Source organism: Chiroxiphia lanceolata, chromosome 1 (assembly GCF_009829145.1).
Source record: "Chiroxiphia lanceolata isolate bChiLan1 chromosome 1, bChiLan1.pri, whole genome shotgun sequence".
NCBI lineage: Eukaryota > Metazoa > Chordata > Aves > Passeriformes > Pipridae > Chiroxiphia > Chiroxiphia lanceolata.
Window position 1 is genome coordinate 124416370 of NC_045637.1, and position 23619 is coordinate 124439988.

The following is a 23619-nucleotide window of genomic DNA, read 5'->3' on the forward strand; positions in this document are numbered from 1 at the left end:
AATGGACAGTGTTTTAGATTTGTTCATGATGTGTGGTGTCTTCTGAAAAAAATCTCTCTTCTGTATATTGCTGTCTTTTTAGAATTCCTTTTCTTCTCTCTATATAATAGAATTTAAATAATTCAGGATACTCAGTATTTGTTCAGATCAGAAACACTTTATTTAACCTTCTGGTGCATTTACCTTGATCCTCTTCTTTCAGAAAGAAACTTGTAAAGTCTAACAATTCAAGCTATATAACTAATCATTTTACCTCCATCACCTGTTCCTACTGATTTTCCTTTCTGTGCTAATGCTAAACTTTGTCCTCTGGATACAAAGACCATGAGTCTTTGTGAATAATGATATGGACAAGTAGCACTATCTGTGTGGGGAGCATGTAGGAGTCCATAGGGAGACATGGCCACAGGAGAGCTCTGTTCTTAACATAACCTGCTTTTGAAGGATTAAGGTGGAACAAAAAGCAAATTGCTAATGTTTTGCTCTGGGATGCTGATACTTTAAAAACACAAAAGAAAGTGTTCTCATTTGTGAGGGCAAAGGCAGTGGGGAAGTGTTTGCCTTTGGTTTGTTTGTTGGCTTTTTTTTAATTTTTTTTTTTTATTTTCTTCATTACCACTATTTTAAACACAGCATGATATGTTTTCTTTAGTAGAGAGACTGGAAAGGAAAAAAAAAAAGGTGCACTTGAATTTTGAAGACCTGGAAGAGATTTCTGGAGGCATTATATGCAGCAAAAATGCCATTTGCAGCAAATCTCTTTCCTGACTTCTGTGAAACTGAACTTTCTACCTGAGACTTTCTTCTTCCTCTAATGCACTTTTTTTTCCCCTGTAACAGTGATGTCATATGCCTGGCACCAGTGCTCTGAGTCCTGAACCCCCTGCTCTTACAGGTCAAGCAATCCACAGCCAAGTCCACCCCGCTATTTTTTGCCCTCATACAGAAAAATGCCACATCTCTCAGCAGTCACTCAGGTTCACTCACTGGTCATCTCTACAGCTGATCTCTTTCCAACCTCTTCACTTCTTCATTCGCTGCTCACTCCCCACTGTGAGCTGACATACTATCAGTCAAATAATTCCTTGCACCATTAAGCACTTGTCAGTTTACATCTTCCTTATTCAGTAGCTACAGCAAATGAAAAGCTTAGTCTCTGGTTCTTCCTATACATAATACCCTCTTTTTGCAGCAAAAGGTTTTCATACCTTTCCCTTTCACCACTGACCAACATGACTGTATATCCCACATGCATTGATCTCTCTCCTCTGAATGATTATCCTTCTAAATTTGTTCAGGTAAGTTCCTAATTAATAGGGCTATACTATCAAGAGTTTAATTTGGGACATTATTTTATCACACTATGTACCCATGGAAAAGGGTGAGCAATAGGTTTTCTTATTTTCTTAGTCTCATAAAAAGGCACTGGGGCTTTAGGCATTCCCAGCACTAAGGCTGGAACACAGGAGAGATGGGATGCAACCCTGGTGTCAGATCACGTAACCTTTTGCAGGAGGCACGTTGCCCAGTACGCAGTGGTGTGCGTACAGCTTGTCCCCAGCGTTTCCCACATCCCCTGCACGCTGACCAAATGTGGTCATCTTTTGCCCAGGAATGTTTATATGTCCCCCCTTCTCTCATCCTCTTCTTGGCTGGCCTGAAGACATGTTTCAATCACAAGGGCTCCCTCATCATGCTCTCATACCAAGGAATGCTTTCAAGGGGGTGGAGGTTTATTTTTGAAAGTGGTTTTCCTTTTCAGTATCTGCCTTTTCTGTCTCTATGCCAGGCTAGCGGTGAACATTTTGAGGAGTTCCCAGAGGGAACTTTTAGGAAATTAGTTATTCTATTTGTAGAATTCCTTAGCGTTTATAAAACTTCCATATGCAATCTTGTTGTCATGCCTCTGTCAGAATACTCCCACCGTGTAAAGAGATTGTTTTTTTTTCTCTTTCTCTCTTCCTCCTCCTTCCCCAAGGGTTTCCTGTTTTAGCCCTTGTGTATATATTTGCACCCTTGTGCCCTTTCCTCATCCTTACTTACTGCCTCCCACTTTATACAACTACTGAAATAATTGTTGGTGTTTTAACCATTTAAAGAACTGTTCTTAAATTCATTTGTCAATTGATCAGTAAGTCATCAGTCAGAGACTAGTGCTGGCAACAAGTACACTGGCAATGTATAAAGTAAATTTACTTTGTGTAAACTTATTGAGATTTTAGACTATGGATACCTTATGCTGGTGTTACTAAACCTCCCCATTGTCTAAGTAGAAGTTTGAGATAAAAATGTTGCATGTTTATATAACGCTTTCAGTTTGTCAACATTCTGGGATGCAGCAGCAAAGCAAAATTTATTTCCATTGAAGGAGTTTGTACACATTATTCACAGGTGTGGAGTGTCACATCTCAGAATTATGGTATTGGGATTAAGTAGGCATTTTAGTTTCCGGTTTGGTTCTGGTGGGGTATTAGTAATAGGAGCCAAGAAAGTATTGGTCTTGGAGGCTAGCTTACACTACCAGCTGAAATCAGGCCAAATAACAGAGATTTCTGGTAACAGAAGAACCTGAAAGTCCATACAGCTCTCTGAGCAGCTGAGTGACAGCTGAGCTCAGCTTGACCTCAGACTTGCACCCTGCCTGTGTACAAAATAGCACCTGAACGGAGTACCATTAGCTGAAGGTACATTTTGTGGGAAAACAAAACGTACTGATTTACATTTGCAGTGAAAAAAAGAGAAGTTCTAAACCATGGTGTTGTGCAATGAAAACAGACAGCTGGATTCCACTTTCAGTGCGGTAGTGCTTGGATATGAGATATGCTTCCTTTTCCCATAATTCACCTACTAGAACTGTAACTGAAAATTCCTTTTTCTTACAGCCAGGCCAAACCTTTTTTTTTTTGTTTTTTTTTTGGGGAGGTCCATTTTAAGCATGATAAAACAATATCTGCTTAGGCTGCAATTGCTGTTGTAGAAGTAGCAGGCTGCAATATTTCAGACTCCTGAACAAAGCAGACTATTGAATCCCATGTATGGACTGAAAAAGCTGGATTTTTACCTTCTCTCTTTTTTTCCCACTTGAGTTTTTGGTTTGTTTGTTTGTTTGTTTGTTTTGTCTTTTTGTCTTGTTTTTTAACTATATATCTTAATGTACCTATTGGTCATCAGAATTTATATCTCTCTACATACAGGATCTATGAAAGGATTCTGGGAGAGTCACTAATGTGTCTTTTGGCTCATAACACTAATTTAAAGAGCTTTACTGAACAAAAGATCTCTAATATTTTATTTCCTCCAGCTTCTTTTTCTGGGATACAGTAATTTCAACATGTAGGTTACCAAATACTCCTTTGAAACTCGTCCAGCTCCTCTGTCTTTAGGAGACATGACGACTGCTTTCTTTAACATTAGGCAACGTACCTTTAGAGGTTCATCCTTCTGTTGCCTTCCTCAAAGGGATGTCCAGTCTGCCCTGCCTTTGCAATAGATTTGCTGTTGACTCTCTCTCTTTCAACCACAGCATCTAGTTTACAGCTCTTGTGTTGCCCAGTCCACATGCAAACTGCGTCAAAATGAAACAGAGCTTCTTGTAGCCAGAACAAGGAAGAGAAGAGACCTGAATATCTTCTCTAGGGCTGTTGTTGTCCTGGTGTGGGCCCTAGGGAAGGGTATGTGAAGTCCTTTTTGGGCAGACTAAAAGGAAAAATCTGACCTGATCTTCTTTCAAGGAAAAGCATAAGAAGAATAATAAAACAGAATGGAACAAAAATACTTTATATTAATTGTCAAGGAAAGTAAAAGATCTAGCTCTTCCCCTTTAATTATTCTAGTCAAACTTATCTGAAAACAGGAATTAGGAATTTTATTTTTTTTACAAAAATATTTTATTCAAGACTTTCTGAATGGAAGGTGTTGTGCAGTTGGCTCAGTTCCAATTGCAAGACACTTGATGATGTGTTATTGGACTTCACTATGGATTGGAACAGTATACTGTACTGCAGCTGTAGCATCTGGTGGGTTTGATGTACATTAGATAGTAAGACTCACTCAGGACTGTGATGCTCTTGGCATCATAAACCATAAATTCACTTTTTTTTCATATCATACCACAGGATGAAAACTCAATTATTCTTCCAAGTTTCCCCTTTTCCAAATTGCATAATTGCTGATGTTTTATATGCTTAACTGTTTTTTAGGATGAAAGTTCTTCCAGTAGTGGAACAGATTCCCTAACCAGTGGAGAGATTCCAAGAAGCAGGTCAGAGGGGACTTTGCTTGATGTAGACGAGCGGACACCCTCAGACAGCTACAGTACGTGTCTTCTGCAACTTTCTGTACTAAGGCCCTCCATCTAAAATCTTTATTTCTGGAAAATGTCTGGGTCAGGCTGGTTGGGAGGAAGAATTGAAATCTTTAACCTTACATTAACAAATGCTGCTTAGGGTATGTTTACTGGGAAAGAGAAAAGGGAGTTCTTAGCCAAACCTTTAGCTAAATTTAGGGTTTTAAGAACCAAGACGGCAAGGTCATGTTTAGTTTGAAAACTAGAGCAAAGTTAATTTCATCTCATTACTATTTTAACCTCAAAACTAAGAAAACTTTGTCCTCCATAAGGTAGACACTTGTCTCTTAGCAACTTGTCCAAGTAGCAGATGTAACAGTGAACCTGAAACTTGCTGTGTGAGTTGAGGAGCAGGAATTTTTTCCTTGCTAACCTACTGCACCAGTAATTTTGGTGTTACCTTGGCATGAGAAAGTGTCCATCCTAGTGACTCAGGCTCTGACAGAGTTTAAGAAATATGCCCTTTAGGATGGGAAAAGAAAAACCAAACAACTCCCCTTATGGTTTTTTTGGGCTTAATTAATTTATTCTTTTAATAGACAAAAATGATCTGACTTTAATAGCATCACAGTACAAGGAAAGCTTCATCTGGTGCTTGAGCAGCCCAGCCACATCTGGTGACTCTGGTCAAGGCTAGGTGCTCAAGTAGAAAGAGGCTGCTCCTGGGCTTAATCCCCCAGGTAGTTCACCTGGAAGGCTCTTGTCAAGACAATGTTAGAGCTTTGCAGATAGGCAGCTGGGAAGCAGGTAAATTCCACTTTGGTTCTTCCAAATTGGGAATTTTCTGGAATTGTGGAAAAGCTTCATGGTTTTGGCTTTTTATCACAATTTGACAAATGAAACAAAAAGGAAACTACTAACATTTAATTTTTTTTTCTTTTTGTGGTTGTATACACTGTCATTCTTGCACTTGAGCAATCATAAATAACCTTGGATATGGGAGGTACTATGGAAAGGGTGATAAGGAAAGCTATTGATACGCTGAAAAAATAAAAATAATGAATTTCTCTAAAAAATTTAACTCTTTGCAAGGATGTTTAAAGAAGGGATGGTATAACCTCTATATGTAGAAAAAGTAATGGCACACTGAAGTAATAGAAACCCTTAGTATAAAAAGTTGCAAATACTCTATTCATTGCAAGAAGTGTGATTCTAAATTAACCTGTAAACCAGTTTCTATGAACAATTGTCTGTACAAATTATAAGGATGTCTGTTCTTCAGAACAAATAGATATTACCGCTACTAATGAGTATTTTTATTAGAAAACGTATTTAAGTATCCCCTTAAAAACCCCTATTTGTCTAACAAAATGCAATTTCAGAAAAATCAGCAACTGCACAAACATTTCTCTCCAAATTTCAAATTGCACAAGACCTCATAAATTATATCAATGACTTTTTTCTAATGGAAAGCTAGTATAATAAATTCCACACACAAGGAGAGAAATTGTACATGTTCTGTTATCAACTAAATGCATGTACACTAGCATGAAAAGGAATCTCGAGTAATGCATTTATCTCTACAGTGTTTGAAAAAATGAAATAGTATTTCTTTAATCTTTGCAAAGAGTTCAACACAAAGGAAAGAAATCCATGTAACTTTGTAAGAGGCCAAATATTACTCGAATATAATGATTTGAACCTTATGGAACCTTATCATATTCAATGCTAATTAATAATCGTAGGAGTTGATAATGATCTGCACATCAAAGAAGATGCTTTACATCCTTCAAAACTAATCTATTATTCAGCACTAATTTATTAGCATTCTTCTATTAAGAAAGATTCTTAATTAAATAAATATTGATATTATTTTAAAAAGTGAAGAAAAAGTATAGAAATTATCTATACGTATTTCAGGTGGATAAAATTAGTCACCTCTTAGTTTAACAGACTATCAGTTGGACATGAATGGAATGTCTCAAGTCTCTGTGCATTAGGATATTCTTCTCTTTTTTCTTTTAAACAGATACCAGTGAAAGTAAACTGGATTTGGATATTGACTGGTCTGGTGTATTCAAACATACCCAAACTGTTTCCAAGACTAATCCTTTCTGGAATGAACTGTCAGGCTCCAACCCTTTCATACATGACATAGCTGCTTCAAATAGAAATAAAAATGATAAATACCTTTCTATCTTAAAAGAAAATCCTTATTTGTTCTCTAAAGTTTCTAGCAATAGGGACTCTTTGGCTTCCTCAGGTGATGAGCTAGATATTGATTGTCTCCTAAGAAAGACTTCAACAAGAAGATCTGGACGATCCAAGAGTGTCTCTGACTTCCTGGATATTGTTGATAACCGAAGATTTAATCCTCACAAGACAGCACCTCAAAAAACTACAGCTTCAGACATGACATGGCTTCAAAATGACCGCGAAGCCTACAAGATGGCCTGGTTGAGTCACCGACAACTCACCCGGTCTTGCCTAGATTTAGAAGCCATGAGCCACAGTCCTGGATGGGCACAAACACAAGCTACAGACATTCATGTGGTTTGTAAACTGAATCATGAAGGGGGTTCAGTACAACTACCTGACTCAGATATCAACATTCATGTCCCTGTGGGTCATGTATTACCAGGGGAATTCCAAGAAGTTGGTTTAAAGGCTATCCTTAACCCTCCATTGTCATGTAACAATGAGCTGTCTAGCACCGTAAGTCCTCTGATAGAACTTACGCTGAGCAACCTCAACACAAGCAAAGCCATTTTCCTAGAGGTGAAAGTTGCAGCTAAAGTGAAGAATGATCCACTCAGCCAAGTTATGAGTGATATTGTGTGTTTTTTTAGTTTGAATAAAGAAGGGCCTTTTAAGAAGCTAGAGAATTGCTACATTTATCAGGATACCATACAAGTGAAGCTAACGGACCTAAGTCACGTGATGTATGCAGTGATTGCCATACAAGCAAACAAAATCCAGCCTCCAGCAACTAATGTCTGGGACTACGTTCATAGAAGAGTCTCAGTTGGAATTTATGGTCCCAAATATATTCATCCATCTTTTACAGCAGTTTTTACAGTCTTTGGTCATAACTACATTCCAGGAAAACTCACAATTTGTGATATAAGAAAAGGGGGGAAAAATATGCCTCCTGTGGTGTTTCAGCTGTGGGGAAAACATACATTTCTACTTGAAAAACCGCAAGATCTAAACATTTCTTTAGTATCCTGTGATCCAGATTTTGAAGTAAAGACGGAAAACCAAAGTAAAAATATTAAAGAGGAGGAGTTGAAAACCGGTGAAATGGTCCACCAACAATTCCCATTCTCCCTGCTCGGATGCAGGGAGATGCATTTCTTTGTTTTCCTTGTTCAGATTAAAGTCTTAAAAAGTAGCCAAGTAACACAGTTCCATGTTACGACTCCTGATCCAGCTCCAAAATTAAGTGGAATTATCAATAGGCCAAAGCGCCTACAAAACCGCAAGGAAATCAAGTCCATGCCTTGGCTTTTGATACCAACAGTAAAATATCCAAAGTTTCAAGATAAAGCTTTGAGCGTTAATACTTATGGAGTGGCTTTGAAAACTGTGTTGCGTCAAAATAAGATTGACTATTTGCTGGAATATTTTAAAGGGGATACAATAGCACTTCTTGGTGAAGATAAAGTTAAAGCCATTGGACAAACTAAAATAAAAGAGTGGTATGTAGGAGTTCTCAGAAGAAAGATTGGCCTTGTACATTGCAAAAACATAAAAGTTATTTCCAAAGAACAAGCTATGGACACTGCTGATAGCGAGCTAACAACCAGGAATCTAGTTGAACAAATTGCATTGCCATTCAAAAAACTGACTTACATCTACTCAGTAGTTCTGTCAACAGTTTCGGAGAGTGTTTACGACTGGAGAGCTTTAGCTGAGGTGCTAGGATATTCACATATGTCTTTGGATGACTTTAATGAGGCACATATCAATAAAGAATCAGAGAGAGTTGCGCATGTTGTGAAGAGGATGAAGCAAGACTGCCACGCTAACAAAAAAAAAAGACTATTTCTTTATGAACTCATTATTGTAAGTATTGCATGAACTAACTTGCTTATTGGGAATGCATTGTCAAGAAACTGCTCAGCAGCAATGTATGAACAAGAAAACATGATTCTGCATTCTTGCAGGAATTTTCACAAACCTGAATATATTACTAAAAGTTATAGACACCTGTAGACAGAAAATGCACCCAGATTCTCGTGAAGAATAATACTTTGGCCAATTAATTCTAAAAAGTCTTCTGCTAATATTCCAGGAACCTCGCTCATTTAGTAGGTTGACTGAGTTGACTTTTTTTGCTTTTTAAACAGCCATGATTGAAAAGTTTTGTCTTTTGTCATGGTAAATTGCTCCCCTGAGCAATTCACTTTCCCGTTGGGAAGTAGTAAGTAACCTTATAGTGTGGAAACTCATTATATATATATTTTTCTATGCTGTGTGTCTAACTTAGCTTCATATGTTGAAAATTGAAATCCTGATCCACATGTCGAAGGCAGGATTTTCTGTCCACACATGACAACTTCATAGTCAATGTTGTAGCAACCTATGAACAATATTGCAATTATTTCAGTATGTATTTTCATAGGCCTCATTTGTAAGCCACTGGACAACTTCTATGTGACTAAATGCTCTTATATGTGAATTAAAAGTGGGTTTATTCTAAATTCTTCCAGGTAATAAGTTGCACTCTTAACCATCCTAATTTACTTACTGATCTGTGTTCAAATTAATTTGGAATTAATGACTACTTAATACTGTCTTTGGCTCTGACTGAAAAGTCAACCAGCCTGTTAAGAGACAGAAGATAATTAAATTTCTGATATGAAAATAAAGTATTATAAAAATGTATGTTTAAAAATTCACATTGTAGCTATGCATCTAAAGCATATTGGTTATCCTGAATTGTAAACCTTAACAGAGTTTACTTCTCATAACCAGTCTATCCCCTGTGTTGATAGCAATTTCAGCAGGATTCAGAAAATTTTGGTAGCAGTGGCCACTTAAAAATCTTAAAAGCCTGTGTGGAATAGAACTTAGCCAGCATGAAAAACAGTGAAGTCTACCATGTCTCTGTACAAAAAGGAGAGGGGAATCTAAAGGTGAAAATTATCCAAACTTTTAATTGAATACAGTGAAACAGAATTCATTACAGAACAGGCAAAAAGTGGGGAACAATTAGATTAAGATAGAATCATATAATGATTTGCACTGGAATGCACCTTAAACATCATCTCATTCCATCACCCTTGTCATGGACAGGGATACATTTCACTAGACCAGGATACTTAATGTCCTGTTTTGTGAGATTTATATAATTTTGAGCTATGAAATTCCAATGAAAGTCCCTGTCCTTGCAAAGCTAGACCTAAAACTAGAAATAATTTGTGTAATTTTTGGGTAGAATTTACTAGTTACTTCTTTAAGTAATCTCCTATTTTTATGTTATATAGTGTTTTTGCTAATCAGAATGTAGCAATTTGAACAACTTTGTCTTCACTTTGCCAAAATACAGGGGAATTTGGTACAGTTCACTGTAGTCAGCTACTCATTACTGTGCCTACCAAAGTTATGCTGTTTCCTATGAGGATTTTTACTGTAAAATGTTTTACAATTAAATCATACACTGATTTCTGCAGAAATGCTTGATATTTCAGTAAAAATCAATATCTCAAAAACAAGGGAAATGTCTGGATTTTTTTCTTGATCTTTCACTGAAAAACTCAACATTTTCAGTGGTATATTTAGCTGTTAATTTGAGGAGAAGAAAAAAACAAGACTTATTTTTCTCGTTAGGGCTTATGCAAAGAAAGAAATTTTTCTCGTTAGGGCTTATGCAAAGAAAGAAGGAAAGAAAGGAGAATGCAACATATTTGTACTTCAGGATTTCACTCCTGCAACCATTTTAATTCATCATAAAATTTTGTCATTAAATGCTCATTTGGCACAGGGGAGGGAAAAGTTTTGTGCTTGCAATTCTACTTGATGATCAGCAAATTATTAGTTCTGTGGGAGGAGTAATTGAAAAGGTGCTGGCCAATGTAATCAGTGATTTTCCAGAAATGCTGTAGACAAAGGACAACACCTTAGTATAGTAGTGCTTTAACTTAATTTTCAAGTTTCTTGTCATACTTCTAAGAAGCTAAATTTGATGTCAGAGAAGCTAAATTTGATGTCAGAGAAGCTAAATTTGATGTCAGCTAAATTCTGTCAGAGAAGTTTATTTTTCCTTTAGGATCCATTTGACACTGGAATGCTGAAGCAGCTGAATGCTAGCTTAATTTTTTTTCTTAAGCTTGTGGACAGTTTTCCATTCTGTGGGGAAAAAATTTACATATTTGTAAGAACACAAAATTAAAAAAAAATAAACACTTTCCTCTGTGTAAAAATGCAGAATAGTGCTATAAAAACAAATTAAAACATTCTGTTTGTAATTCCTGGTGAAAGATCACTAATGAAAACTATTGTTGCAGGCACTTTTGAAAATAGATTGCCAGGGATTAGTGGCACGTCTTACCCAGGATACCATCATTTTGACTTCAGCTGTCAAGCTTGGCAAAAACTGGCGGGAGCTTGCAGAGAAGCTAGCCCGACTCACAAAGCAGCAAATAGAGGCTTATGAAGTGCCCCACCAAGGGAAAAATGGAGCAGTAGCTCTGGAGGTAAGGGTCTGGTGTAACAGTGCATGCACACTTGCTCCTCTGCACAAATACAGCCAGGGACCTTTCTTCTTCCTTGCTTTGAGTGCTTCTTTCCTTTTGCACTTTCCTGTGGAGGTCGCAGTCTCTTGTCTTAAGCTTCAGGGACACGTTCAATCCCTTCTTATTGTCCTGTCCACTTGTTAACCTTCCTCGTTCCTCTGCTATCAGCTCAGACACAGAGAAGAAGAGCACCCAGTCCTTGCAGGAGCCACTTCAAATCATCCTTAGTACAACTTTTACTCTTTCCACCAAAAGGAAGCTGACTTCCATCATTAATACTTTTCTGTGCCAGTGTAATAGTTAATATCATTTACCTTAAGTAGCATGAGATCAGAAACTCTGACACCAATTCCATTTCTGTTCTGTAGCATGAACACGGCAAATCTATGCTTTTAGTTCATAATTTGCCAGGTAAGTCATACTATTTATTTTCCTTTGTAAAGTACTCTTCTTATACAGAAGTATGAGTTCTAAAGAAGAATTAATTTGTCCTCTCATATGTATTTTAGTGCATACACATCTAAGGAGCAATTTAGGTGCCTAATTAGATACCTAGTGTCATTTGAGGTGCCCAGAGGTACTCACGGCAGGAAATACCAGATATGTCACAAGACTTAAGGTGTATCCTTGTGCAGGCTGCTGAGACTAAGGTCAGCCTGTGCTCCTGGCATACCTTTTCCTGGGCAACCAAGTTACTTTCTCCATTGCTCCACTCTTAACTCCAAAGCATGATCCACTCTTTCCCACAGAGTTATGTACCAATGACTTCTAGGTCCCAGACTGGGTTTTACTCTGAAAATCCTCTTTTATAAGCATTGCTGAATGATGCTCAAGCTCACCTTTCTGACCTGAGTGCTTATATTCAGGCTTGACTCTCTCTCTGCCTGTGCCATCATGCTCGGTCATGCACATGATCGACACTGAATTCCTTCTCTCTCACCCCTAATTACAAAAGGAATTGCTATTTCCCATTCATAGGTACACAACTACTTGGGATAATGTTTTCTTCATTTTTCTTTCACTGTAGTTGATTCTTCCTGTTTCCCACCAAAAATATTCTCCTTTACACAATCTGAGTCCAGTGAACCTGTCATCTCGGTTTTATCTGCCTCGTGATAACTATCTGAATATTTCTGCTCTAGTCATGAACCACCAACTCTTATTCCCCTTGAATGCTCTACCCTACCTCTCAGATAAATATGGGATCAAAATTCCACATGTTTACTCTTGTGATTCTTCACTTTTCTACAAAATTATCTCCATTATTGTTGTTTGCAAGCACCGCCTCCTTGTCTGATCTTGCCTTTCTCTTAGAGCTATTTTGTGTATTTTTTTTTACTTGTTCTGTGTACTTATGTCTGGATGCTCCTTCATCAAATTTTTTCCCTTAAAATTCTCCTTCTTACCAATCCCATATCTACTCTCTCTTTTTTTAATGTGAAAAAAAATCCTGTTATTTTCTCAGGTTTTGCATTGTCTTAATCTAAAATACTAAAATTGAACAGAATATGAATGATTGTCATTTTGATTATCAGGGTTTTTTTACTCTTAGGTAGTGCCTTGTCTAACTTCAGAAACTTTTGTTCTACTAAGATTTCTGTGTTTGGCTGACAAAGCCCCAGCTTTTTCAGAAGGAATTATGGACCTGAAAAATGTGTGACTCTGTTGGTCTCCATGTTATTTGGAAATGTTTCTACTTTGCTAACAGATAGCATAACTAAAACAATCTTACAACTCTTTTTCCAGCACCATACTTATTTCTTTTAATATATCAAGAAAATATATAAAAATATATATAAATAAACACTTTACTTTAAATGGATTTCTCTTTTCCATGAAGCCTATCTTCTACCTCATACACCCTATTCTTTTGTTTTAAAGAGTTTTTTGCATATTTTTATTACAAACCACCCACAAAATTCTCTGCCTTTCCGTGACAGTATCTACTGCCAGAAGATAGTACAGTCAAATTCATCATAAAGAAAGCCAATAATGCTGTATGTTCTATTTTTAAGAGACCATTCAATGAGCAATCAAAGATCAGAATTTTGCTTTACTTTTGTGCCATTTCTCAAGGATTAGATTGGGCCCATGGAGACTCACTAGTTTTGTGTGACCTTTGTAATAGTGCTTATCCATATGGGTGTGAGTTCAAAGAACACCTTGTTTCTAGAACTGGTGTCTCATGCAAACACTCAGCACCCTCACTGCCCTGTGAATCTAACCTTAAATTTCAGTACATTCTACTAAATTTCAATGCTTTCATATGACCTCTGAACTTTCTTGTTGATAGTAGTTGTTGGTCTGAAAACAGAAAACCAAGAAAAGATAAGAGGGTAATAAGTTTTGATTAATTATTGAGGATTATCTGAAATCATTAAGTAATTAATTAACCATTAAGGACTGTTTCACCATCGAGGAGTATTAGTTCAATGTGCTGAGTTAATTATGCACCAACAGTGACCAGTTTATAAAGCTTTCGATCCCTGCATTCCTTTTTTTTTCTTTCTTTGCTTTTGTCCTATATAAAAAGAATCAATTTTGAAAGATTAGAGGAAACCAAGGTTTGTATTTAAGCATATTTCAGTCAATTGTCTTATTGCAATGTCAGACTGGCCTTCAGCATAAGTCAAAGAGAAACTTTTCATATTAATTGTCTTTTCACATTCTAGGGAAGAGAGAATACTGTACCCCAATTCTTTAAATATTGTAGTCTAACAGGAATATAAGGAAAGGAAGCAAAAGACACAGAAAAGGCAGCATATGTAGCCAGCAGCATAAATTCAGGAAATCCCAGCTTCTCTTGTTGGCTACCTTGATTATCAAGCTAAAAATAGAAACACAGAAACTTTCTGGTCTCAGCATAAATATTGAGTGGTGAAAAGAGTGGTGAACTGCTTTATTTCATTAAAATATGTTGTAACATCTGTTATTTGCAGTAGTATGTTAAACCATTATTTTTGAAGTTATCCTCTCTAAAAAAACAAGGAAAGAATTAATCAATCTCCTTCTTCCCACCTACAATCAAACTACTTTTCTTGACTCCTTTTGTAAGTTTATGGTTATGACTTAAGATAGACTTGCTTAGAGAAAAAATAGGTACCATTCATTTGGGTAAATGATGATACTTTTCCCTCCTGTAGACTTAAAATGAGAAACTTCACTGAAAACATAGGCATTTTTTTTGTGGCTTAAACTCAAGACAGAAGCTAGACTAATCAGACTGCGAAGTGGGCTATAGGGGATGTGAGTTTAATGGGTTTTTCCATTTGTTTCTGGGGCAGAAAGGCAGCAGAAGTTGACAGAGATGTTTACAGAAACTATAATAGAATCAGTCTTGGGTAAGTTGAAAGTTCTGAGCCCAAATGTGAAGAAAAGTTCAGAATAATGAGCAAAGAAATTCTCCTGGTACTCAGTTCCTCAAGGGATCAAGTACATAAAGCTTAGATCAAGGAAGAAGAGCTTTATGCTTTGCACTGTTTGTAAATTAATAGGATTATATTGAGGACATAACAAATTTTCTTCAGAATTATGCTTCAGAACCATAAAAGCTGTTTTTCTAATAAAAAAGATGCTAAAAAAATCCCTACCTCATGATAACTTTTGTATATGTACATAAAAATGTGCATGCATCAATCTATATGCTTTTAATATGATGCATAAGTGTGCTAATGTTAAAAGAGTAAATCCCTTTTAGGAAAGGGATGGTTTTTTTCGTGGTTCTGTATATTATCCCTGAAATAGTTAACTCAATTGCTTTTTGCAAAACCTTATTTGCCAATGAGGAGGGGGAAACTAAATAGCTGACTGCCACCGTAACATTTGGAAAAGCAGCAGCTGGAAAAACAATTATTTTGTTTGTTAACTGAGCAAATTTACTCAGCACTTTGAAAGATATAAGTCCAGCTTGGTATCTGAATGATGCTACCATAACTTAAGTAATGTCACCAGACCAATGACAAATTACACCTGTTAAGGATCTGCTCCAATTTTTTGGTATAAACCAAATAAATTGTAGTTTGAAAAAAGGATCATTGGTAACTTATCTTTTCATTTCCTTTGTTTCTTGCAGGATAATTTTTAAATTGTATGTCCTGATTTTTAAAAAGTTATAAATGCTTTTGACTTTCCTGCTTTTGGAGTGTTTTGGAGCTTTTTTTTCTTTCTTTTTTTTTAAACAGATTTAATGGATAAATCATGTTAGAATCATAGAATCATTTAGGTTGGAAAAGACCTCTAAAATCAGCTAGTCAGGTTATCTAAATCAACTGTTAACCCAGCACTGCCAAATTACCACTAAACCATGTCCCTAAGAGCCACATCTACATGTTTTTTAAATATCTCCAGGGATGGCAACTCAACTGCTTCCCTGGGCAGCTTATTTCCATGTCTGACAACCCTTTCAGTGAAGAATTTTTTTCCTAATATCCAATCTAAATTAATTAAGGGGGCTTTATTCTACTTTCCATGCCTGTTTTCCAGCTCAAGGGGCTGGGTACCCAGAGTAAAAATGGTCTTGCTATTAAAGATTGAGGCAAAGAAGGCATTAACTGCCTCAACCTTTCCCTCATCCTTTATCACTGTGTTCTCTCCTTTTGCTGCTGATGTCTTTATAGAAACATTTTTTATTGTCTTTTGTGACAGTAGCCAGATTAAGTTCTAGTTGGGCTTTGGCCCATCTTCCTTCTGCTCTTATTAGAAAACATTTCTGAAAGGTAAGAAGCATGTTTAAAATTTCCAGGCTAAGTAGAGGGAGAGTAGAATATTACTTAACGAGGCAGTAACCTTCAAAAGCACAATCAAATATGGAAACTCTTTCTAGTTGTATGCACTGCAAAAAAATGATCAAAGGGAAAAGTGTTTTTCTTCCATTCCTGTTCATTCAATTATACTTGCAGACAACGATATATTTTGACTTGGTTATAATCATCTGAATGAAGAATTTATGTTTCTATTATTTATCCCTCTAAGAATTTGAGAGTTTCAGAGAAATGAACTACATAAGGTTACTGGAAGTTTCATATCAACAGGCCTTTTGTGATAAAACATTTCAGAATGGCTAGGGATCAAACACTTCTTTTCTCTTTTCTTTTCTGTGGCTTTTCTACCATTCAGCTTTTTTTTTTCCTTCAATAATTCAATTTCTGCGAGAAAACCTTTTAATTTTTTCCCCTTTATTTTCAGATGATGTGGAAACCTGCATATGACTTTCTCTACACATGGGCTGCCCATTATGGAGACGGTTACAGGGATGTCTTACAAGATCTGCAATCAGCCTTGGACAAAATGAAAAACCCAGTAACAAAACAGTGGCGAGAGTTAACAGGAACACTCATTCTTGTGAACTGCATGGAGGTGTTAAGGGCAAGTGCTTTCTCCAAAATGGAGGAAGAAGAGTAGACAACCTAGATATGTTTTTGGAAAATCTCTCGGAAAACTGTACTGCGGATATTTGTGTTTCAGTGACGCTTGCAGAGTATGATGGAATGAAGTTTGTTTTAACTGAGTTGATGTTGGGCATGTGGTTCTCCACTACAGATTGCCAGAGCTTGCTAATTCCTCCTGAGTAAATAAGAAAAGAATAGGGGATTAAACTAATTAGGTCAACAAAAATTACTTGAATTCTATAGGGTATTTTCTAGAAGGAGCTATTTCTAGCTGGAGATCAGTTTTAAAAACAGACCTATAGATGAGTTCAGCCTGTGGGGCTTAGGTTTACATTGTTTTCAGTGAAGTGTTAAAATCTGAATACTTAATACATTATTTTATTTGGTGCTCAAACCCATCAAGTCTAAGTCAATGGGTGCAGGCTAGCCTAGAAAAAAACTGTAAGATTTCTTTCATCCTCAACTGGGAGAAAATGAATCTAATTGTCTCACAAAACAGGAACTCAACAGCTCCTGGAAAAATAGGTGTGTGCTGCACAGTCCTTCCAAAATAGCTTCTGGTGTCTGTTTTGAAGACTGGAAGAGAGACAGAAGATACAATGTCAAAAGTGTTTGGTTTTGATCTATTTGTTAATGTAACTAAACAGGGTCATCTCTCTTTTTGTTTGTTTGTTTATATTTAAGCATTTTTTCTAGATTTTGCTGAGTGGAAATTCCAGAAAATTTGGGAAGCCTTGTTTCTGTACACTGTCCATCCCTCTGATTATTTGCTTGTTCCTTCTCTGTTGTTATTAAATGAGTATGTAGGGAAGAGAGACTTTGTAGGTTCAAAGGCTGTAAAAAATCCATACCCACTTCTGTTGATCATTTTCTTCTACCTTACTGGAGAAAGAATATGGGTGATGACTACTATTTCCTCAAAAGAAGTTAACAGTGGAATGCTTTTTAGATTAATTTATTTATGGAACAATTAATTATCATTAGTCATATGTTCTAAAAAGAATTCTACTTAGATGCAATCAGTAAAAATCTTTCAATTACTGAGTAGCTTATTGTAAGCACAGAAATTACAGGTTGAATAATAGTTACAGGCTAAAAAATTTTTTAACACTTTTTTTTGACATAAGATGTTAAATATATTTTTAGTTAAGTGGTAGATCTAAAAGGTTAAAGACTTTTTGAGAACATTTGATCAACATTCATTCAGAAACATCAGCAAAAACTCATGACAACCAGTTGAAAAGAAAATTGGCATTCTGCCATCGCTTGCGGTTCACAAGACAAAGCCAAAATCTTTCAGAAGTACCACAAAGTTGAAGCATTTCAGTTCAGAATCTGTTCTTCCACTGTTTTCTTAGTTCATCTCTACTAAGAAGGGAGATTTTGTGGTTCTAAAAAACCCAGTACATTTAACTGTTTTTCTTTCCCTCTCCTTTCCTCTAACCTGCTTTCTTCTCTACTTGCATTAAGCTTTCCCAAAGCATCCATAGCTCAGGAAGGAGGCTGAGGAAAGAACACTTGCTCTTTTGCTAGGAAAGTTCACTCACCAGAAGGCCCTTTAATATCAGGGCATGACTGAGTTAACATGTGTGCAAGTTATCTGGCTTCAGTGGACTTGCCCTTCATTTGCAAGAGAATGAGGAATTCAGCCCACAGAAGAGTAATTGTTTTTGCTGATCAAGGAAAGGTGGAAAAAAAAGAGTCCAATTATCAAAGTTCCCTGTTTCAGGTGCCGGCACCAATATTATATCTTACCCCATGCAGTTTTAAAAAAAGCTGTAGAGAAAATATGAAATAACATTCTCTTGTGATCTGCACTTCAGTGCAGAGACCAGCTTGTCCTTCCTTCTTGCAGGTAGTGAAGCCCCCAAAAGGTGAGAAAGTATCTGCTGTCTTACTCTTTTGTTCTACTAGGTAAGGAACAGATTCATACTGGTTGCTTTTAAAATTGACTTCTTTAAAGGTAAAATGATACATTAAAATATTAAAATAATAAATATTAAAAACTGCTGCAAACTCTCAGGGAATTTTTTTTATATTTCCCAGACTGGTTCTGCTTTCACCTTAGACCCTGCTCATAGCAACCTGTGAAGCCTGAACAGGATTTTGTAGTGGTGCAACAAGTCACACATCATCTCCCTAGTTAAAACCTCAGGGAAATACGTATTTTGCTCCCTCAGAGCTGAAATACAGGAGGACATCAGAGATCAAATCCTTCAGCTTCTTTCAGCTTTCTCACCAGCTGATTTTCATACTTCCCAGCAGGCCATGTTCCCTTGGTTAAAGCCCTGCTAAGTCACTTTTTTAAGGTTGTGGGTTTTTTTTTTGTTTGTTTGTTTTTTAACCTGTCTGCAACAGCTAAGCAGCTCAGCTTAGATCTGTTTCTGAAGATGGATCTTGGCTTCCATCCTTTTTTTCCACATCTTAATTTCTTACCTTTAGCAAATGCGCATCTACTCTCTTTTTCAACAAGACACAGTAATTTCTTAGTTCAGTCCTGTATTTTCCTGTTATTAATACAAGTCAAAAGACAGGGAGAAGCTACCAGAAGCATGAATTCCTAATTGTGTGTCAAACCCCAAATATGAAGGACAAGCTGCCCAAAGTCTTTGAGGCTGAAGGACAATCCATCCTGAGAAGGTAGTCAGGGATCAGGGACTCAGAAAGAGAAGTGTTTAGGGACCAGAGGCTGCTGCCTGTGACACTCATGGCCAGTCCTCTTCATTGCTCTGAAACAAAGTTGTTTCTGTCTTGAACAAGAGTTGAATTTGGCCCAGTAAATTTAGCAAATATTGACTCAGTGAGTCAGTGTTCTCCTTAGCTTGCAGAATTATGCAACTGGTCCTCACAGTATATTTCTTTAAAAGGAAATTTATATCTGTCTGTAGTTGTGCCGTATTCCAGGGTCTTTGCTTTTTGGGTTGCTAATTGTGCTCCTGTTTTTGCTTTGAGCTTCTGCTCATATGAATGAAATGTGCACTCGTGCAATATTCTGTTTACTTTAGCAGCCCACACTGGATATATTAAAAAAAAAAGTATTAAAACCCCATATTTTATTTAGTGGTCTAGTATTCAAAACCACAAAATGCCAGCTGAGAGTGGAAGCAGCTGCACTCAGCAGAAACACACAGCCAGAAGCACATGGCTTAGGTAAACACGCTCTGTTCTTGACCTTTTCTCCTTTCCTCCCACCCTGTCAAGAGAGAACAGCTTTCCCATGGGCCTGCACACATACTTTCTTGGGTTTCTTCAAAGTGAGATGAGATTAACAACTACTCAGGAGGAGACAAGGAAAAATACCAGCCGCTGGTCTTTGCCTTAAATGACCCTCTGTTTCCAAGTTTCCTAATTTCTTTGTGTAGAAAAGAGCTGCCTCAGCTAGTTCCATTTCCCTTTGAATGTATAAGCAGAAAAAACCCCCACCTTTCACCACCCTTTTATCCTCTGAATAGGTGTTTCTTAAGTAAACAAGCAAATTGAAAGTTGTGAGTGCATCTGTTGCTTTATGATTCAACCTACCTGTAAAAGCTGGAAAAATGGTTCCCTTGGCTGAGTCTGCTCCTGACTGGGACAGACACCTTCCACAATGAGCAGTAGCAAGGAAGACCTAGCTGTCACTCATACTAGAAATGCTGGTTTTCAATGAAGTCGGAAGTCATTCTTATTTCAGTTAAGAGGCATCTGAGCTCCATGCCATTTAATGACACTGTGCAATGATATATTTTTCAATTAATATAGTCAAGATTGGAGAGAAAAGGCAAATTATTTCTCCCTTCAGAAGTTCCACTCCTTCAGTTGGCTTTAGGGAAGGGTTGAGTTCCTTAGGTTTCACTTGCTTCTTTTGGAAAGTAGAGGTTTAGAAAAGGAAAAGAAAGTTTCTTTTAAAGTGTAAGTAAAGGGCAACTCCCCAAGCCAGCCTCCAGGCAGTAGTCCGGATGCTGAGACCAAGCTGCATGTTATGGGGCATTCTTAGTGGAATTGTCCAGGAAAGAAAAGGGGAGGAGGCATCAGCCATCCTTCTTCCTACTGAGAACAGAAAAATGGGGAGAAATGTGCGAGTGTTTATTAAGTAATGTTTTTGTGGAAAAGACTGATTTTCACAAATCCTTCCTGTAAACCTAAGCTCTGTGGAAAACAAACATTAAGCAGCTCCAGAGAAGCAACTTAATTTTGTTGTGTGGAGCTGACTCTAAAGACCTACTCCTAAAGCATCTCTGGACTCAGTAAGTGATCCAGCTGACAATGACCTACCGAATAATAAAGGCAATTGTTTAGAACTGCAGATGGCAATGCTGTGTTCCCAGCTAAACCCAGTGATCCTGCTTTTTCATCATCTAGTTGCTTGTTCAGCTATGGACAGCTGTACCAAATAGGAATATAAAGCTACGCTGTTTTGTTTTTTGTTTGTGTCATAGATACAAAAAATGCCTGTGAAAAGACAATGAAATAAAGTGGCTGTATTTCCCACCACCCCCAGGAATAGAATGTTGCGAATGGTATTCTGAACATTAGTGTGAGACCAACCATTAAATTCTCTGTCAAGGTCCTAGAACAATTGTAAATATGTAAAACAAATGTTAGTCTAGTGTGGGTGATAATCACTGTTCTTGATAGTTCTGCTGCCAATAACTATCTACTGACACCATGGGATATTCAAATAACTTGTGATTATTCTTAGTGAAAAAAGTGACATTCTCTATTTCTTGCCAATGTGTATATATATAATTATCTATTTTTTTAGCTTACAGTATATATTTTTAAACAAAATTAAAAAAATTATATTGTCCACTGGAATTCTTCATGAATTTTAATTTGGTTTTGTAAGGCTAAGAAGAGAAGAGGAAGATGACCATGGGGGGGAAAATTGTGGTTCTGTAAATACCAGGAAATAAGCCATGTCTTTGCACACATTTCTCTTCATTTAAAAATCTCGTGTGTTAAAAAGGTGAATGCACACTCCTTTTAGCATGTTCATAAGCAAAAGTAATTTGCTTATATTGGTTCCAAAACCAGAATGAATTCATTCATGAGAAGAGGGTGGTCTGTGGACCTTGCTGAGGAAGCCAGGCCTCCTCACAAAAATATGCTCTCAAATTTTCTCTTTTTTGTTGGAGAATCGTGAAGGTAAGTTCAAAAAGACAAATCCTCATTTGAAAAGGCCAGTCAAGACTAACACAAACTTCTGAACCTTCAGTAGAAAGAAATAATAGTGCTGATTGGCTTTTAACTGAATGTTTAATTCAGTTTTCTCAGATCAAATTGTTACTTACTGTAACTGATCCTTTCTGTATAAATTGGACAGGAATACAGTCTCTATTTTAAATCCTAAATCTATGGTTAGGATTTAAATTTAAAACTGGGTAGCAGGCGTTATGATATGAACTGGAAGGTTAATTTACATATCAATTCTAAATCCCAGGTTTTAAAATGTAAATGAAGTGTCCTGCCAGGAATAGGGATGGCAGCACAATAGTCCCAGGAGAGCAGACAAAGATGAAGTGCATCCAGCTTCACTCCATAACATCAGAGCTTTAAACATTACATTTGTGTTACATTTGTGTTAAATTCAGAACAAGATCTAAAATACAGCCTTGTCAAATACAATACTCCGAGAACAATAGAAATCAGGAGTGACAGGGAGGAAGTGAATAAGCAACTGACTTAGTCTGTCTCATAACAACAAAGTTATCGGGCAATGAGTTTAAAAATAAACAAAAGTACCTTTTCACAGAGTAAGGAATTGGGGAATGTGTTGTTACAGGATATTTTCAAAGACAAAAGCATACATGGGTACAAAAGAAAACTAGTCAAATTTATGGAAAAAACATGCCTTGTGGATGTGGTGGTTTGTCTATAGCCACTGGGTCCGTATAACACAGAATAGGATACTGAAAATGCAGCAAAGAGAAATACAATCCTGCACTCACTTTGTTTCTCACCATCTCCTCTGGAGACTGTGAGTATGACGTGGGCAGGTGCCTGCTCTCACCCAACCCACCAAGCACTCTTACAAACATGAGACTCACAAGGTCCTCACACACCCTGGGAAGCTCCTTTGACATTGACCTGCCCTCTGCCACAGCCCAGGCAATACTTCCTCAATTTATTCAGTAACAACCATTTCCCCACTCCTTCTTTGTGGCCTCAAGTTCCAAGAACAGCTGATTGGACTGAGCCATGATCCTCTGACCTGCTGCCTCTGGAAACGGGGTTGCTGATGGGGGAGCACGATCCTCAACCTTAGGAAAGGATTCATCAGCCTAGCCAGAGCCCTCAGGAGTGACCCTGCCCCATGACCTTTCTCTCTCAGGATCCAGCATAGTCCTATTTTATGCATCTGAGGGAAAAAAATACGAAGAGGAGAAAGGATGAGGGGGGAAAAGGAGTGGCAGATTTTAAACAAAATCTTAGATGAGAAAGCTCGTTTCTTAATTCTACTTACAAGCAGGAAAAGTTATTATTAGAGTCTGAAACCATTTTATATAATATCACTCTTTATTCTTATTGTAAAAGCCTTTATTGCTATTAATAATGGCATTTAAAAAAAACCAAACAGCTAATGGATGATTTAATAATGCTGCTATAAAACTAATTGTGTGTAACTGAAAAGCTCTCCCTGGGGTCCCATTTGCAGGAGGGTTAAATAGGATTATCAAATCTAAAAAAATAGATGAAAAAATCCCAAAGCTCTGAAGCCCCAGAAAGAAGGAGTTTGGACATTTTGTAGAATAAATTACAGACCTCAGTCATTAATGCCAGGGGATTATCCCATAGAAACAGAAATCTGAATTGGCTGTATATGTCTGTAAGCATCATTAAAGGCTTTAGGTCAGAAGCTCCATTTTCATACATCCAAACAGGTCCCTTCACCTGGAGGCCTCCAGGCAGCAAGAACAATGTTGATGGACTATTACATTTCTATGGAAATTTGTGTCAGGTCAGTTCACCAGAGAAGGAAAATATAACAAAACACAGGATATGGAAGACACAGAAATTAAAACCGCTACAAGATATTAACAGCCAATAAACACATTTCAAGCCGTCTTCAGTTTATTTTTCTCTAATTTAAAGTATGTCTGGAGAGGAGAGGAAGGTAAAAGAGGAGAGAGAGGAAAAAGAGAGGTTATTTTTACTCAGATGATTATTATTTTTATCTATTTGTACAACATCAATGACTGGTTCTGAAGATTTATTGTGTAGCAATCTC

General features: G+C 37.1%; 1 protein-coding gene across 1 annotated transcript; it reads left to right on the top strand.

Annotated features, from left to right (window-relative positions):
* The first annotated feature begins 949 nt into the window (after positions 1-949).
* On the top strand, positions 950-16425 carry MACC1 (MET transcriptional regulator MACC1). The gene is made up of 5 exons (XM_032688928.1): positions 950-977; positions 4200-4314; positions 6315-8353; positions 10798-10986; positions 16210-16425. The coding sequence occupies exons 1-5, from the start codon at positions 951-953 to the stop codon at positions 16423-16425; spliced, it is 2586 nt and encodes an 861-aa protein (XP_032544819.1). The 5' UTR covers position 950.
* The last annotated feature ends 7194 nt before the right edge of the window (positions 16426-23619 follow it).